Here is a 17897-nt window from a genome sequence, read left to right on the forward strand (position 1 = left end):
CAGCTTTGGATGACGTGATTCAGTGATGCCAACTCTGAGAGAAAAAAGAAACCTTAACAGTGAACCTAACAGTCCATTTAAATTTTTTGTTTAGACATTATCTTCGCTTTTCAGCACTTGAGTCCTGAGTGTGATGCTCTTTCTGCATCTGAATGACAGACAAGGGAAACATGGAAATGAAGAGTCTATTTTCAACTCTAAAATGTGATAAATGAGCTACCTGGGCTATGGGTAAAATGTATCTTGGATTAAAGCAACTCTTCCTGTTGATAGTACACTTGATGGAATGAGGTTTCAATCTGATGCTGTCCCTTTAAATGGATCCTGAAGAAGAAAGGAGCTTTGAGTGTGTGATATCAAGTCAAGCTTTTCAGCGATACTAGAAAATTTTAAAGCAGTGTCCTAAGACCCTTCGGAAAGGGGAGAGAGCTTGATATTTTTTTTTTTTTTTTTCCTCATCACTCCTTGAGACCTTGCCATCATTCATCAAAAATCAAAGCAATAACTCCCTTCTTTTGGAAGAAATCTGCTGCTAGGGCTGAAAATGTTTATAAGCTGGTCAGTGCTGAGGATGATCTATTCTCCTCTTCAAGTGAGGCTGAAACGATTATTTTTCAGTGTTTTTAAAACTTTGTTTTTTGCAATTACATTAAAATAGGAGAAAGCAAAATTCTCTTGACAGAATAAAATGCATCAGAATGATGAGGTATCTTCACATGTGATCAACAAGCGGGGATTGCCAGTTTGAAATCTGCTGTTACTTCTCTTGATTGCTTTCCATGGAAATGTTTACATAGAGGTTTGCTGTGGTTTCTCAGCTCCTATGAACTCATGGCTGCCTATGCATAAAGCAGAACTGAAAGCAGGTAAGAGTTTACACTCGAATTATCAGAATCAAATGTTTTCAGGCAAGGTTGGCAGGAAGGCTGATGAGAGTTGTCTTCTGGCTGGACGTTTGATGGGAAGTGTTTCTGTCGCTTGTTGTACATAAAGAGCTCTGTTCCTTTAGGCTTCAGATTCCTCCTCAGCTGTCTTAACACAGGCTCTGATGAATTGGGAGACTTAATTGGTAGCAAGGCAGCTGGGAGAAGTCAGAAGCATATGGTATGTGGGTATAACAAAATGCATCTCCCACTCCATCAAACATTCATCTGCGTCCTTAACTCTGAGCACTTGTGCTTTGCTGGAAGCAGCGTAGTTGGCCATGCCCTCAGTTTTGGCAGGACGAGAGTCACCCTACTGCTTAGTTTTCAAAAATATTTATGGAGCCAGATTGCTTCTGTAAGTAGGTGAATGTATCTGTTGCTACAAGCATATCTATTCCTATGGGAGTAGGACATTCTGCTTTTCTAGGGTGGACAGAGCATGTTTGACCGTCGGTCCGTAATTATCACCTTCAGAAGGAGAGCTTTAAGATCACTGAATTGTGCTACTTAAGAGCGTTTGGAGGAAAGTGGGGCAGCTCTCTCACAGACTTCAATCATGCTGGGATATTTGCATGCATTTGAACTCAACGTGAACAATGCAGGCTGAGCCTCCGGTGCTGAATCAATAAGACTGCATAGCCACTGCTGCGTGCAGGTGCTGTGGCTGCAACTGCACTGGGAAATGCAGCACGTTTCAAGACGTGCCACTCCAGAGGAATAAGTCTCACCATTGAAGTGCTTGTATTCCAGTCTGAGTACGTAGTGACTCTGCTCCCTAACAAAGGGATCTCTGTCAAGCTCCTTGTTGGAAACTGAGCTTGAAAACTTTCTAAGTGTCAATTCCTCCAGTACCCAAAACCAACCAGTCAAAACCTGTAGTCTCTTGAACCTTAATAGTTTGTCCTAGCTCAGAGGAAGCACATCTCAAAAGACTCATACTGTTACATTCTCTATTTGTTCATACGTAGCTTCTTTAACACAGCTTCCCAAAGCAAAGCAAGCACTGGGGGATGTCTCAGGGAGACGGTGGATAGAGATGAGAAGGGCCTTGATTCGCAGCTCGTGCTGTGCCTGCCAAGCAGTGTGAGGGTAGGCTTTGGCCCTGATGGTGCGCTGTTGGGTTTCTGTGCAACATTTGTAGATACAACTGTGCCTGTTGGAGGTACCGATCATGTTTTTGTGCTTGGACTATGTGTGTGGATATGTAGAAGGGTTTGTTTGTTTAATACACTTTTTCATTTGCTCCCAAGTCCAGCTTCTCCAGTGAGAAGTGAAGAGAATTTGTTGTATGTGACCTCTGTGTTGTCACGGTCTCTGAGGACAGCACAGTGCCAGAAACATTTTTCACTGCAGGCAGTGCTATTGCACTCTTGAGCCAAGCTGAAGCGTGCGGCTCAGCCCTGCACTAGTAACCTCACTGCCGAACCTGCTCTTGAAGCATTCAAGTGCTGTTGACTGCGTCACCTAGCAGTAAAACAGGTTATATAAGCTGTCATCAGGTCCCAAATAAGACTTCTGCCTGAAAGTGCTGTTTAGCCATTAGAAGCAGGTGCATTACCGAGCAGTTCCTGGAAAAATAGTCGCAGTAACTGATGATGGCATTCGTCCCTCTGCTTGCTGCTGTTCCGGCATAGGACTCAGCCTTTGCTGGTTCCTGTTGCTGCATCTCTGTTTGGTGTCAGAAATGGCTGAGATGCTTCTAAAGAAGGTTTGCAGAGAGGATCTGCCTGAATGGTGAGGGACAAACACCGGGGGTTGTACGTAGAGTCGTGCTGTAAAGCAGTTGAAAACAGTGTCTGGTATAGGAAGGCACAGGGGAAGTAAACCAGCGAGTATCGCCATCATGCAGTAAACGTAGGCATCTGCAGTTTTGAATATGTCTTGTGCTGTCTCTCAACTTAAATGTTTGTGCAGACTGCATATGCTAAGCTGGCTGTAACCTGCAAAGTCTGTAAGGCCAAGTAGACAATATGCATTGAGAACAAGTTGAATCTGTCCAACGTGCAATCCAGACAGGTTTTTGTCCTAGCTGTTAGGAGTATTGTAAAATGAATGAAAAAAGCAGTGTATTTACAGTAGTATGTCTTGCGGTAGCATGGCACAGTTTGTGCCATCACAAAAATGCCTAAGACACTAAGAATTAAGCTGTTGGTAGTTTCTCTGAACAACGATGAGGAAAAACAGGGCGTTGTTGTTCTTCGGTTTCTTTTGATTTGTTGGGGTATGTTTTGGCAAGAGCAGTTAGAAGGCTAGGAAACCAAAGATTTCTTAGCCTTTGGCCCTGCTTATCAGACTCTCAGGTGCGTGTGCTCATCTGGAGCAGTAAAATGTGCTCTCAGCTTGCTGTGCTTGGGGCAGCGGGCCTGTGTGACTTGTTTGGAATGAGGAGCATGTTTCTCTTGCACTGGCTCAGCATGTGTAGGATTGCGGTGGCACTGGAAGATAGCTCTGGAACTGTGCTGTGGGTGTTAGCGGTACTGCGGTGCGCCTTCTTCTCACAGGCTTAAGAATTGTTCTGAGAATTTTTCTTTCTTCCTCATCGCAGACAGCTCAAACAGAAATCTTGCTTTAGTTGGATTTTCTTTTCAAGGAAGAGCGCTCAAATTAAAACTTCAAACTTGGCTGCAGCGTAGAGGGTGGATGAAGAAAAACAGCTTTAGCTGTGGTTTTCAAAGCTATCTGAGGAATGAAGGTGACTCAGGTGACCTGTGAGAAGCAAGCGGCTAATTCCTTTCATCATCTGTGTTGACGGATGCTTTTAGCCAAGATGGAGCTACATATGTATCTGTACCCTGGTAGCCAGCTCTACCTGTCCAAGCATATTTTGGCTGGTCTGTTGACGGGTGTTCTGAAGGTTCTACTTCGGGCCTCTGTCTCTTAGCAATTTCACCTCCTCAGACCTTTGTAGAGGAATCAGTCACAGGGCTGGTGGTGGCTCTCCGGGGCCTACATACACTTACCTTTCTTGTTGGCTGCTGTACTGCGTCAGTGAACGTGCGTGCCAGAAGGGTCAGTGTACAGCATGAAAAAAAGTGTGCCTATACTTAGTTAGTGCAGGGTTGTAAATCTAAATTGGGTGCTGAGCTTAATGCATGTGATGGAGATCGTTTAAACACATGAAAAAGGAACAGAAGGAAGCAATGACCTACAGGGTGTGTGATTTCTTCGTTATAAATACCCTCTCTGGGCAGTACAGTACTGAGCTGAACGCAGATGCTCCATGAAAGTCACCTGTGTGCTCTGTGGTGAGGCTGTGTCAGCACAGCAGTGGTCCTGCCGAGCTCCCTGGCTTTTATGTGTTCCTCTTCCCCTCGGATACATTAATGCTATGAACAGCATATGCATTCTTAGTGTGAAGTAACTTGTTTGATGTCTCGTAGTACCAAGCCTCAGCTAGTTAAGTCTTGCTATGGACTGAGAAATGTGCCTTACAGGTAAGGGCAGGCTGAGCTTCTCAGCTGCTGCTTGCATCCAAGCTGGCTGGCTTATAGTTGCCCTGTGTCTGCCTGTCATGTGTTGCTGTGGTAATTTATATTGCTGTCACTTCTTAGGTATTAACAGACACCAGGAAGAGATCTGATTTGGCTGAGGAGTTCCTCAGCGATAAGACTTAGTGCTCCTGCTGATAGATGGAGTGCCTGGCGTCCATCCTTTGAGAGCTGTCCCCTCAGCTGTCATTTCTCAGGTGCTGATGTGAGCATGTGGTGTTACAAAGACTCTGATTCCTCCAGGAAAGATTAAGTATCTTTATTACTTTTCTCCCTTCTCCCCTTTTTGTTTCAGCCTGCAAGTGGTTTGTTGTTTTTTCTTGTCTGGAGAGAACGATAAAGTGATTTGATGCTCAATTCTCTCTTCTGCTCTAGAGTTCCTATGGAACTGGATAGTAGGTTGTATTTTTCCGACCTGCAGTTTCTTGTCATTTAAATTGAGATGTTAAGTACGATTTTTGAAGTCATTATGCTGATGAGCAGTGAGGCAGGATCTGCAGATGCAAGGCTACCAGAAGATATGGGACACTACAGCCTAGTTCCCGAAGGTGCCAGCATCAGGTGGTCAGGTCTCTCAGTTATGTGCCTTATGCCGCAAAATTCAAGTACAAACCACACTGCTAAGTGTGGAAGTGCCATGGATGTTGTGGCTGTAAGGTCTGCAGTGTCCAAGTTGATTTTAAAAAGGAAACTCTCTACTTTCTGAACTTTTTTTTTTAACGTTACAAAGTGATAACGTTTCTGTTGCTTGTCTGTTCTGTCTGATTAGACTTCAGAGGAATGTCTTTTGCTTTGTTTATTCTGTGCTGGATAGACATAACCCTGAATCTGGTTCTCCTGTAGATGGTAGTGCAATAAAAATAACAATACTTTTACTAATGAGGATAAACATGTGAAGCCAGGATTGATGCTGAATTAATATCCATTAGTAACTTAGGTCAATAACGAAGGCTTCTCCACTCTGTTGTGGCTCTTACTTTATTGCAAAGCAGCCCTTAATACTATATTAACAATATTTTTTCTGGCAGCGTTGCCCAAAAGCTACTGGAAAAGTATATGCTTCCCGTAACACCAGGATGAGACAAATGACACTGCATGCTTTTGTTATTGTACGGAAGTGTCTTTCCTTTGAACTCAGTCTTATAGATGGCAAGTAAATGGAGACTAATGGAGCACATGCTTCAAATCTTTCCATCTGATCCCTCAGTAAGCAAAAACAATATATTGTTTGTGTTCTAATCAGTCCTTGTTACAAAGCAAAGTACTCCCACTGCAAGTTCTGGAAAAGCTCTTAACTTCACTTGGTAAGAGGGAGGGCAACAAGTGCTATCTCCCTATGCATCTGCAGGGAAAAATGGAGTGGTGTATAAATAAAGGGGAAGAAAATGAAACCGAGTAATTTTTGCTCTCCAAAAATTGATAATGCATCAGTCAACATAAATTTATTCTGGTGGCCTTCACTGACATTTTCTGATGGCAGCAGAGGAGAGTAAAAATACTTCAAAGAGACACTGCTCATATTATTTGAATAAGAGAGAACTGCACTTTAATTGGAGCAAATGTTCTTGAATGATGATTCCTTATCTCACTTAGGTTGGAATCTCCCTCAGAGCCCCTCCTCCAGTCATCTCATCTGGTAGCCCCTGTGGATTTACAGATTTTTTTTCACATAAGTTTCAAAAAGAAGAAAGGGGGAGATAGTCTCCCTAATGGAGGCCATCTGTTCTTTTCTTGTTTGGGGGGAGGGGAACCTACAATTAGAGTCTAGTTCTTTGATTTTGACAAAAAAAAAAAAAAGGGAAAGAAAGGGAAGTATTATGCAAATAGTCTGCAATTTGGTTTCAAGCATTCTTTGTACTATGATGAGCCATTTCCTTTAGCTCTGCCTACTTGCCAGGACTTTTTCCCCTTAACACAGGGAAGAAAAAAAAAAAAAAAAAGACTTAAGGAATGCTATGTTCCTCTGGTGCCAAATTTTTCTTATCATTTCTTTCTTTCTGTCTTTCTTTGGCACTATTAAAGCTGTTACATTGTCAGCAGAACATCGGATAGACTTCTCTGCAGAAAGAGAACCAAAATAGCTTTACAAAGCTGCAGCTTCATCTTACTTTTCATTGTTCCATTGCCATGATGGAATGGTCTTGAAATGAAGGTCTCAGCTCAGTGAATGGGGGAGAAAAGCTTGCTCTTTGCGTTTTTTGAGTGCCAGTCACTTGTGATGACAGCGTTACCTGTGCAAACAGATGTGCAGGTGTTTTGGGTTTTTTTGTACAGAGTTCTCGTGCTGTTTGTCTGTGGCATTTTTGGGCTGCATACTATAGCCAACATCGAGTATTTCTGCTTAGGTATAACGCTTAAGCCTGTAAAATACCAAGCATAAGATTTCTGATTCATAAACCATAGTAGCGCAGCTTGATCAAAGATGATACCAGAGAAGACTTGAACTGGAGGCTTTGCTATAGGTGAGTGGTGCAGTTTGGTTGCCTATCAGATGGAAAAATATATTCAAGAAACAAGGAAGTTTTTGTTTCTATTTTTTGAAGAGACCTTTTGGAGTAAATGTGTCACCAAATGTCTTTGGTTCTGGGTCTGTGTAACAGGATGGGAACGTAAGGCAGTGCAGGATTTCTGTCGTGAGCCTTCACAGCATCTGTGTGGATGGTCTGACCCTCATTACATCTAACATCACACTGAATTTTGCCAGTCCTTAGGTATACTGGAGTAACTGGGTCACTTCTTTTGTTTCAGGAAGCCCTTATCATGGCCAGCATGGATCACCCACACCTGGTGAGACTCCTGGGCGTCTGCTTGAGCCCGACCATCCAGCTCGTCACTCAGCTGATGCCTCATGGCTGCCTGCTGGATTATGTTCATGAACATAAGGACAATATTGGCTCCCAGCTTCTGCTAAACTGGTGTGTCCAAATAGCAAAGGTATGTAGTTGATGCTGGGTTGTTTTTTTTCCCATTTCTATGACTAATAGTAGGATTGCTTTTTCTTGTGTGTGCATGTTTCTGTTTTCAGGAAGATTGGGCAGTCTTTGTAATATGTACTGTGTTGTCTGCCTTTGCATCTTCTGGATTATTCATTAGTATGGAAAGCAATGTTTTTCTTGGCTGTTGTTCCATCCCAGTGGTAACAGGGGACATTTGAGGGGAAAAAGGGTGAGGGAAGAAGCTCCCGGTATGGTTTCTGGGGCACAGAAAGATTTTTCAGCCTCTTCTGATGTTGATCGCTCATAGGTATCAATTTGAAGTGATTGTGTTTTCAACCTTGCTGAAGTTGCATTGCCAGTTAAATTCAGATATGCCATCAGTTGGCTGTCTCCCACGCCACCTAGAAGTTAATTACTTGCTGCATGTCAGCCCTTTGGTAACCTCTGTGGTTCTGCTGCTCAAGACCTATCAACAGCTGAGGCTGGAGGGTCTTCTCACTTGCCTTTGTAGAACAGAAAAGCCTCAGGTTGGACCCTGCGTTGCCTGCTGTGGTGTAATGCTCTAAGCCTTCCAGGGGAGTTTTAGGAGCAAGAATTAAGCCCTTACTGTGCTGTTACGGGCTGCTTCAGCTGAGGTGGAGAAGCAGAACCAGTCATGAAACCAATCCCAGTGTGATCTTTGCACTGTGGCTGTATGTTGTTACCTATGTTTAGATTCTCAGTGCTATAGTCAGAAGTTACTGACAAGAAGTTGCAAAAGGTGATGGGATCTGGGAGTGTAGAAGGCCATGATTTTTATCAGTTTAAAAGGATCTTCTGTGCACCCAGATTTGAGTACAGTGGTGCTACAGTGAATGAGAATCTGGAACCCGCTTGTAACTAAGAATTACTTAAAAAGTAGATTTCACAAGATTATTTTCATGAGAATTGCTTGTTCCGCATGAATGTATGCTACATGTTGCTCTGGGATATTAAATCAACGACCTTAAGTGGATTTGCAACAGTATGCATTAAGGAATCTTAAATCAAGTTGAACTTCAATTTGGAAAGGAACCTGGAGATCGAGCAGTTTTGTTGGGCGGAATGGCAGCCATGCTGTAAACTGCTTTTAAATACTTGGTTTTTTATAAAAGGAAGAAAAAAAGGGCAAGAGGTTCATCTAGCTCTAGATTCTGATTCCTAGTTTTGTTCAGGTAGAATAAAGAGTTTGAGGCTCATCATCGATAGGGGTGTGTTTTTTTTTTTTTTTACATTCCTTGTCAAATCAGTCTACAGATGACAGTAAAATAAATGATGATAGTGCTTGATAGAGGGATTGAGGCTTACATATAGTCTGCAGCTGACTTGTAAACCTTTCAGAGTTTGGCTGAGGAGAAGGGAGGGAGTAATTCAGGAAGAAAGAAACCAACTGAGGTAACTTAATAGAAGCAGAAATACAACGCACATTCTGATATGCAGCATTTTGTAAGTGTGTTTTACTTATGATTCTGCTGTACTGTAGTGATAAAGCAGCCAGTTACACAGTGTATTGGAACACAGTGATGGGAGGAATTGCCTGTGTCTGACTTGCAAGAGCAGATCTAGGGCTGTTACTAGAACAAGGAAGGTAGAGGGAGAGAATTCATATTCCTGTTTGAGTCCTTTCTTGCAGCAGAACCTCCTTCCCATCTGTTTTCCACTCTCTTGATTGATAGTGACCATTATTGTTTATTTCAAAACATTTACCCTGTGCTGTATGTGAAGAGATAATCCACCTTTCTATTTGTGGATGCGTATGTCCATTGACTGATTGCTCTAGAAGCTGTGCATATTTTTCTCTGGGCTTGATTTGGACAGCTGATTTGGACAGTGAAGTGGAGTTGCCCTACTCCATTGCAGAGGCAGGGAGGGCTGGTGGAAGGCATTCCTTGGCTCTAAACCGTTTAGTCTTATGAACGGCTTCAGTACAGTCTTCCACAAATGTCTGCCTGCTGATTGTCTTGATCTGCGTGTGATGTGGGAGGAAGAGATGAAATATGGCAGTTATTTGAGTTCTGAGATGATGGGTAACCAGAGAGTACGAAGAAATGAGATCACGTGCATAATAGCAATTGATGGAGTGTCAGGAAGAGAAACTGATGCTGTTTAGTTAAAGGGGGCCTGTTCCGGGGAAAAGCTCAGTGAAGTTCTGGTAGCTCACTGGATTGGTGAGATTCAGGTTTGAAGGTTGGACTATTTGATGGATAGAGAAATGGTTGGATGGTCTTAACTTAGGAGGACTGTTGCCAATGGTTCTGTGTCCAACTGGTCATGAGTGGTGTCCACCCTGGGTGGGTGCTCTTCAATGTCTTTATCAGTGACGTAGGCGGGGGATCGCATGAACCCTCAGCAAGTCTGATGATGATACGAGGCGGAGTGGTGCAGTTGACATAATAGAAGGAAAGGACGCCATCCTTTCCGCACTTCACTGTGGCCTTCCAGTGGAGCCTGTAAGTGGCAGGGAGACAAACTGCTTAATGCAGTCTGATAGTTACAAGACGAGGGGGAGTGGCTTTATGGGGGGGAGGCGGGGGGAATCTAGATAAGATGTTAGGAGTTTTATTATTCAGTGGTGAGGTGCTGGAGCAGGTTGCCCACTGAGATTGCTGGGTGGGATCCTGGGCAGCCTGTTCTAGTGAATGGCAACACTGCCCATGGCAAGGGAAGTTATATCTGGATGGTCTTAAATGTCTTATCCAAACTAAGTCATTCTGTGACTATCTAGAGCTCAGCACAGTGACTGTAGTTTTGAACGAGTCAGTACCTATGGCAGAGTTGTTAGCATCAGACCTTCATAGTTTGATTTGGCTTTTTTTTTTCCCTTGGTTTCTTAATAAATGTCCCTTCTCTATTTTTACTGTGCTGGTTGGTACTGGGCCTGAGGAGAATAAGCACCTATCACGCAGGATGTTCTGCACTTCGCTGCTTTTGCATGCATCTCAGTGGTATTTGGTAGGAAAGGCTCATTAGCGCTGACAGGGTCACTCCTTGCGGACCGTGGTGCATTCGTATTGCAAAAGTAGACTCAAAGAATTAAAATATTCCTCTGTCTTTATTTTCCTTTTTGCTGACCCTAAGTTACAGTTGGTGGTGAAAATCTTCCTCAACTTTAGGCGTAGGTTGAATGTGATTATTATATAGGAATCTTTCATTGAAGGGAAGAAAGTGGTAGCAATGTGCACAGAATGTTTCACAGAACTCTCTGCATTGCACTGCACTTTCTGATGGGAGATTGTAATTTGAATAGGGGCTACAGGACATGGACTAAAAGCTTTTTCAGAAGTGATGGGGAGAACGATCTTTGAGATCACCAGGCAAGGATTCCCTTTATCTCAGGAAGTGGAGTAATGGGGAGTAGTAATGTTTGTTTTCCACTCATCTATCACATTTAGCAATGACTAGGAATCAGTCTGCAGCCTGTAAATAGGGAATATTCAATTTGCCTACAAATAGAGCGGTCTATAGGATGAATGCAAAAGGTGGCACTTGCGATGAATCCCAAGCTGCTGCTCACCAAGAGAAAGGCCTGTGTGTCCTATGTACGTGTATCCACTGTGATGACATCCTGTCCTCCATCACATGGCTTAAAAATGCTTCTGCATTTCGCATTCCTAGGCTTGTGGGAGCCATTGGTTGCATCTTCCTGCAAGCTGCCTCAAATGTGATTAGTGATGTAATAGGAAGCAAAAGATTAGGTATCTCCCTGACGTACCTCCTGGTATCTGTCCTTGGTTATAGAAACCTCTACATCTCTTCACTTTATGGTGGGAATTTTCCTCATCCGAGAGGACTGAAGGAGTTGGAAAAGCCTTGGATCTGAGGTTCGGATTGGTTTTGGTGAATCATTTAAAATCAAGTTGCTGCTGCAATACAGTTCCTCCCTGCTGCGCACTTCTCCATCTGCCAGTGTGCAGACTTTTATTTATTGAAGCCATTGCTTCAGAGTTCACTTGTTCTGCCAGACTGTTCATTTCCATATGTCTCTCATTTTGTAAAACTAGATGCAAAAACTGGTTAGGTGCTGTGCTTGGTTGCCAAACTGCATATGGCTCTGGAGATCATTTCTGAAGGTTGACGACAGGGCAGTCCTTAAGTATTATCTACTGGCAATTGAGAAGAAAGCTTGGATGGTTTTTCTTCTTGTTTATCCAGATTTTGGTGAATTTATTCTGACTTAGATTATTGGAGGGTAATTTTGATTCTTTCCAGGAGCTTTAGCTTCTTACGTTACGGATGAAAGTTAAAAAATAGAGTAGCATGTTCTGCATAAATCACGGTTGTTAGACAGCAGCTGTGTCTAGGGGGGTTCTTTCCTGCTTTGCAGATACACAAGACGTCTCCTTGTGTTTTGCTTGCTTGGGTAGTGTCTTGTTTAGGAATTGCATGTTTAACCTTTGAGCTCAGGCTTTGGCAGAGCTGAACTTGGTGACTTTACGTGGAGTTTGACATCCAGGAAAGAAGTAAGTTATCTTTGCATATGAAGATGCTCCCTTGAGCTGGGGGTAAGATTGACTATTTTGGTGGTCTTAGGTGTAGAATGATGGAGTGATGCTTCATAGCAGCCATAGTGTTGACTGATTGAGAGTCTGATTGAGAGCCGATTGAGGATCTAATCTCATAAGACCAGCGAATTCTCAACAGATACACTGGATGGCAAGGTTAGCTGGTGCCCCTGGTTCAGTCACATCTTCTCCTCTGGGCACCCAGACATAGTTTTGGTGTTCTGAACTGTTGTAATTTATTCACATCATTTCAGAACGATAATGAGGTAAAGCAAAGGTAGGTTGGCACAGTAGAATGTAATGGAAAGGAAATCAAGTACTCAAGGAGATGATTTTTTTTATACCTTTTCTATATAGAATTTTCAAATTACTTTAAGCAAAGCACTGCATCAGTTATCCAGGTATGCAGGAAAACAGTTTGAAAACACCGCAGGAAAGAAAAAGGGAGAGCTGTGATGATGCTTCTAAGGGGGAAGCATCACAGGGATGCTTCACAGGGGAAGTGCAGGTGCGTGTCTTTGTGTCTGGTGCATGTATTCCAGAATGTTTGTACTCATTGCTCTCTTCATGGATTTCCTGCCAGCAGTGCAGATCTGCAGCTGGGAGCCTACACACAGCCTCTTGCGGAGCTGTCGCACCACCTCTTTCTGCCATTGTTTCTCCCTCCCTTTAGCCAGGTGACATTACAGACCTCCACGGCCTTCTGCTTTCCTCCTGGCAAGAAGGATAGCCTGTCTGCTCCTGAAGCCTATTTCCATGCTAGGCTTTTTAGAAGGACGTATTTTATTATTGCCCAGGGCAGTGCTCCTCAGCTGGATTTAGATTTGCAAGCTGTGTGAAATTCAAAGGCTCTATGCTGATTTATGCAATTGTGAAGCTGACCCAGAAGCTGGTACAGCGCTCACCTCACATCCGACATGAAACTAGTTCCGCTCCACAGGGTGAGAGAGGCTCTGAACAGGGGAGGGCCGGAGGAGGAGGTCCACTTGGCTGCAGCATGAGGAGCAGAGCCTTTTTTCTCCATCACGACATGATGGATGAAGACTGACTTGCTAGAGACAGCTTTTGTTATTCTCCTGCAGATGGGGTAGACAGAAGATAGACAGATAGACAGAAGCCATGTGAAGTGAGAGGCAGCAGGGAAGCCTGGACAGGTTGGAAAGAGGTGGAGGATAGTGGCTGCAGTTCAAGGTCCTTCTTCTTCATTAAGGAAGCCTCCCCTACAGCTCAGCGGCGATTCCATCACCGAGCGAACACAGAGCTTAATGACAGTCATCTATCAGCTGTCCGCATTTTAAGCTTCAAGATGACTCTATTCCCAGAGCTCTGTGCCATGACAAGGCTAATTGTTTAATTATAATGCTATACCAACCACTCCTGATGTGCTCACACTGGCAAGGACTGGGGCTAAGGGCTGTGATAATTATCACTGCAAGCAAGTCCATTAGCATAAATGTAGTTTACTAATGGGGCTGCTCAGTTAAGAAGTGCCACGTATAGGAGAGTAGGATCTAAACCAAGGGCTATGAAATTAAAGCCATATTGAAACAAGACGTTACTTGCATGGAAGACCAAAATGAAAATAGGTGGGGAAAGTGTTACTTTACTCTCCTGAATTCCTTAGAGCAGTTTTCTCTCCTTATTCCAATTCGCTGTGACTTTTCAGTGCTTTTTTGGAAAGTTTGGGTGCCCACATGTGGCAGCTTGAAATTAAGGACAATTCCTCAGATGTTCCTGTGAGCTGAATGAGGGAGTGCCACCAAGGCTCAGAGGGGAATTGAGCAACCCTGCCCGTGTGCAGGACCTTTGCTTGGTACCATGCTTGGTGGCCTGCCTATGGTTGATACGAAGTTGAGAAACCTTTGTGACAAAATTTAGATGGGCCTTTACATAGATATTCTGAATCCTCTAGCTCTTAGAAGGTGGGTGACAGGTTGCTTTCCTTCTGTGGTCAACTGGAATGCTTTGGGGTTTTGTGTGAGGCTGAGGAAGTTCCAGTACTTCGTGAAAGGCAGGACATGAACATCAGGGTCCTTGTATATGACCCACCATGCTCAGGTTGATGTGGGCGTGCTGTTGGCAGCTGATCCAAGACGGATCAGGGCGGGCAGCTCTCCCTGTGGCTCCTTCGCGTTCTTTCTGGGAATAGTTCACCTAATAAATCAGGGAATTGGATTCCATTGAAAATGATTACAGCATCTCTACGCTTTAATTGTATGTTTCATTGGCCAGCACAATATCCCTCCTTTTCCCACATGGTTATGTACATGTTTAGGGAGAATTTCCTGCAGTTTCATCCCTCCCAGTTTTTGACTAGTCATTTGGTTTGGCATATTGAACAGTTTTTAAACCGTTTTAGTCACTTGTAAAATATTTTCTACCACATCTGCTTGCTGGTAGGACAAGTTGTTGGTGAAAAGCCTTAGGATAAAGGAGTGCACAACAAAATTCACTAACTTAAAGGCAGAGCATGTTTTCGTCCTCGCTTTCATTCCCTTCTTTCTCCCTCCACTTCATGCTATCTGCTCACCAACCTCACTATTGCTCTTTCCTTTTTATTGTTTTTCTGTTTCTCCTGTTTCTACAGTTTTGTATCAGTCTCTTTTTTTCTCACTTCTTCAGTGCCACCATTTCTGCCTCCTTCTCTGGCTGCCTAGCTCCCTTTAGCTGGTAGCCCCTCAATGCTCAGAGACCAGTACAGGAGCATCATGCCTGCCACGAGTTCCATCACGTACTGTCTTCTTACAAGGTTTGGAGAGGACCTCGATTTCTTTGTAGTAAGAACTTCCACAGTAAAAACTTCTGGGTTTTAATACCAGCAACTGATGACTAGCTTGGTTATTTGAGTCTGGAAGGGCTGGTTATTTGAGTCTGGAAGGTTGTACTGGAACCATGGAAGTCAAAATGTGATGTGCATGAAAATCAGAGGTATTTTTTGCAGGTTTGTGCTTGGACCTCTGGTTCTCTACAGCCATACTACCTCCTGTAGTAAAGTTGATATGATGTTATTTGGGGTTTTATAGTTGTGTGTGCATGTATGTATGTATATTTATTTGGTCTTTAGCTCTAGAGATAGCTGAGTTGGGTGGAATGACTCAACCTCTGAAGGTGACTGAGTCTCTGTAGTGACTGCAGAGGGTGCCTAGAAGACATGCGTAGGCTAGCCTTGCAGTTCTCTGACAGCTTAATTTAAGGGGGAGAAATGTCAGAGGGTGGGGATAACGACAGGAACGCTCAGGGAGTGTGGGATAAAGCAGGTAGTGGAGCACTAAGCTTACTGCTAACACAAGGGCTGTTGGAGTTCTTTTCTGCTGTGTTGGTAAGCTGTGCCTTGCTGTACTGCGTAGGGTCCTGTGAGGAGGGATTCTGTCTTGATTTTAGTCCAGGAAGGTTTTTTAAGGAGTTGCAGTCATCCTTTCTCTAGTTGTAATCTGACTCATTGATGACTTCCTTCTCCCCCAGAATTCCCATGTTCCCAAAAGCCCTTCCACAATTCCTGGTTGTTAGAAAAACAGCCGTTTGCAAATCGCATCAGCCATTGCAGAGGCACAGAAATGGGCAATTTATTGTACAGAGATAGACAATTTATTGTTTCATTAAATGAAACATACACTTAGCACCGACGTTTATAGGGTCTCTGATATCGGGGGCCTGACAGCTGCAGGCTATGAAAGCCCAGAAGCTTTGCCTGCACAGACCAGTGCTCTCGTCAAGTACGCTCGGCTCTACTGGGAAAAGACAAGTGCCATTAGATTTTTTCCTAGCAGTCCCCAACAGATTGGCTTGGGAAAGCATTATTGAAAACCACTCCTAAATCACTTTCAAGATATTATAGGAGCACCTACTAGGGTCTGTCAGGATTTCCATTATAAACCCATATTTTTTAGGTTTATAACTCGATCATAAAATTCTTCTCTGCTCTGTGACTTGGCATAAAATGTCTCAGCCCAAGGCATTTATTTTCTTACTATTATTTTAAAAATATATGAATTTGGCTATTTTTAAGTTGCTGGAGTTGAGAAACCAAAGCTGGGTCTTTTTCTCTACGTACCCATAAATTAAAAAGTATTTTTTCCCCCTAGTAAATAAATTTCTTTCAGTATGGCACTTCATAAGGTAAATTATCCTGTTTGGATAGCCACAAAAAATGGGTGGCTAAGGCATTTATGTTTAATGTGAAGACACACCCTCCCCCTTTTTACCAAGAGGCATAGCACATGTGCCCACAGAAATGGTAACCCATTCCTCAAGCCGTTAAAGAGCCTTCAGGAAACTCCACGAGGCCATCTGGAGAAGGCTATGGGACTCTGAAGTGTGTGTCCACATTCGAATAAAGCCTAGTAGTCATGAGTTTTGAACTTCTCGTTTGCAAGCCAGTGCTGGGGCATAAATCCAGCAGCCTTTGTACAAGGAGGAGCTGGCATGTTGAATGGGAAGGGAGAGGTTTTCTGAAGAAGCCATTCCATGCCAGGGCTGCATTCCAGAAACGTGCAGTCAAGCAGATGCTCTTAGCAGTAGAGCTCCTGTCCACGTTAGAAACTTACAGGTGCATTAAGAAAACGGAGCTGCCCAGTGACCAAATGGCATCTGGGAGAAACGGTGGACTGAGGCCTGTTGTCTTCCTGCCCAGTGGGACTCGCTGTGTCAGAGCCTCATCAGGTGCAGGAATAGCCATCACTTGATACCCTTTCACAATACCCTGCTAAGGCATGCCATAAATGTGGCCCAGTGATAGATCTTAGGCTCCTTCCATCCCAAGGTTACACAGAAACCCTGGAGGAGGACGTGGCCCCTGGGACGCGACAGCAAGCAGAGCAGCAGCATTGTGTAGCAATCAGCTCTACTGACGTGCACAGGGCTGGCAGAGCTGGAAGAACACATCCCTGGTGTGCTGAGTGATCTGTGGGTGTCTCTGTGCAGTGCAGAAGGCCAAGGTTGGTCTTTTTATTGAAATGTGAGAGGGGAGGAGGGCATTGCCAAGCAGCTGCTGGGCAGGCTTTCAGGTGCTGTGCCAACCCTCAAACCCACAGGGTCATCTGGCAGTCAGGTGTCATTAGTCAACACTCACCCTTATTCCCACTTCCCATCTGTTGCTGTCTAGCCTGTTTGTGCAGATTAGCTCTCAGTATGCAGCAGTTCTCGCTCTTGTGGGGTTTTCTTTCTTCGCCCTGTGACCCTCATGGTTCCTCAGATTTTCCCTTGTCTGCACACCAGACTAAAATCCATGCTGCTTCTGTTTTTGTTTACTAGAAGTCTGCGTTAGCAAGGAATCATGGCAGATCGTATTCCTTACTGTGCATGATTTAAACATGCAGCCCTGCGGTGCTCTGCTGTCTTCTGGTAGAAAATGGGGGTAATGTACCCCATCTAGGAAAGCTATTTTTTGTTTTGGAAATGTTTTGACCAGCATTACAAGGAGAGTGGTTAGGCCCTGGAACGGGCTGCCCAGGGAGGTTGTGGATGCCCCGTCCTTGGATGTGTTTAAGGCCAGGTTGGACAGGGTCCTGGGCAACCTGATCTGAATGTGTGTGTTTGGTGGCCCTGCTAGGCAGGGGGGTTGGAACTACATGATCCTTGAGGTCCCTTCCAACCCGGGTGATTCTGTGATTCTGTGATTTTCTAGGAGCCTATGCGTGTTACTAAAATGCTACACCTAGGGAATTTGGTTTTGTGTTTTTGTTCAAGTTTCCTTGCTCTTTATGATGAGTCTAGTCATTCAGGGTCTTCTCTGCAGCGCTGTTTGCCCTGCCAGTACTCATAAACAACTGCAAATTGCATGGTGTGTGCAGTGGGGAGAACACTGAAATGTGAGCTATCTGAAATGGGCTTGAAAAGGCACAGAGTACCTGAATTTCCATGTGTTTGGGAATGCAGCTAGTTGAGGAGCAAGTAGTCACTGATGGAGGAGTTTGGCATCGCATAGAGCCAGTAATAAGTCTAAAATACATTGGGCAGGTCAGTTCTCATAGAGACAGGTTGTGTTGACATCACTGCATAAAGCTCTGGCTACCCCTCAAAAAAATCAAA

The 17897-nt window shown here is 44.0% G+C and overlaps 1 protein-coding gene across 1 annotated transcript in view; it reads left to right on the top strand.

The window, feature by feature from the left end:
* Positions 1–17897, top strand: part of ERBB4 (erb-b2 receptor tyrosine kinase 4) — a 501644-nt gene that overhangs the window by 405746 nt on the left and 78001 nt on the right. Inside the window, exon 22 of the mRNA XM_042822364.1 lies at positions 7163–7348. Within this exon, the coding sequence (XP_042678298.1) occupies positions 7163–7348 (186 nt within the window). The remainder of the gene's footprint in view (positions 1–7162; positions 7349–17897) is intronic.

The sequence above is a fragment of the Centrocercus urophasianus genome, unplaced genomic scaffold (genome assembly GCF_019232065.1).
Source record: "Centrocercus urophasianus isolate 14NV4802_14NV808 unplaced genomic scaffold, USGS_Curo_1.0 seq_20, whole genome shotgun sequence".
In the NCBI taxonomy this organism is placed as follows: Eukaryota; Metazoa; Chordata; class Aves; order Galliformes; family Phasianidae; genus Centrocercus; species Centrocercus urophasianus.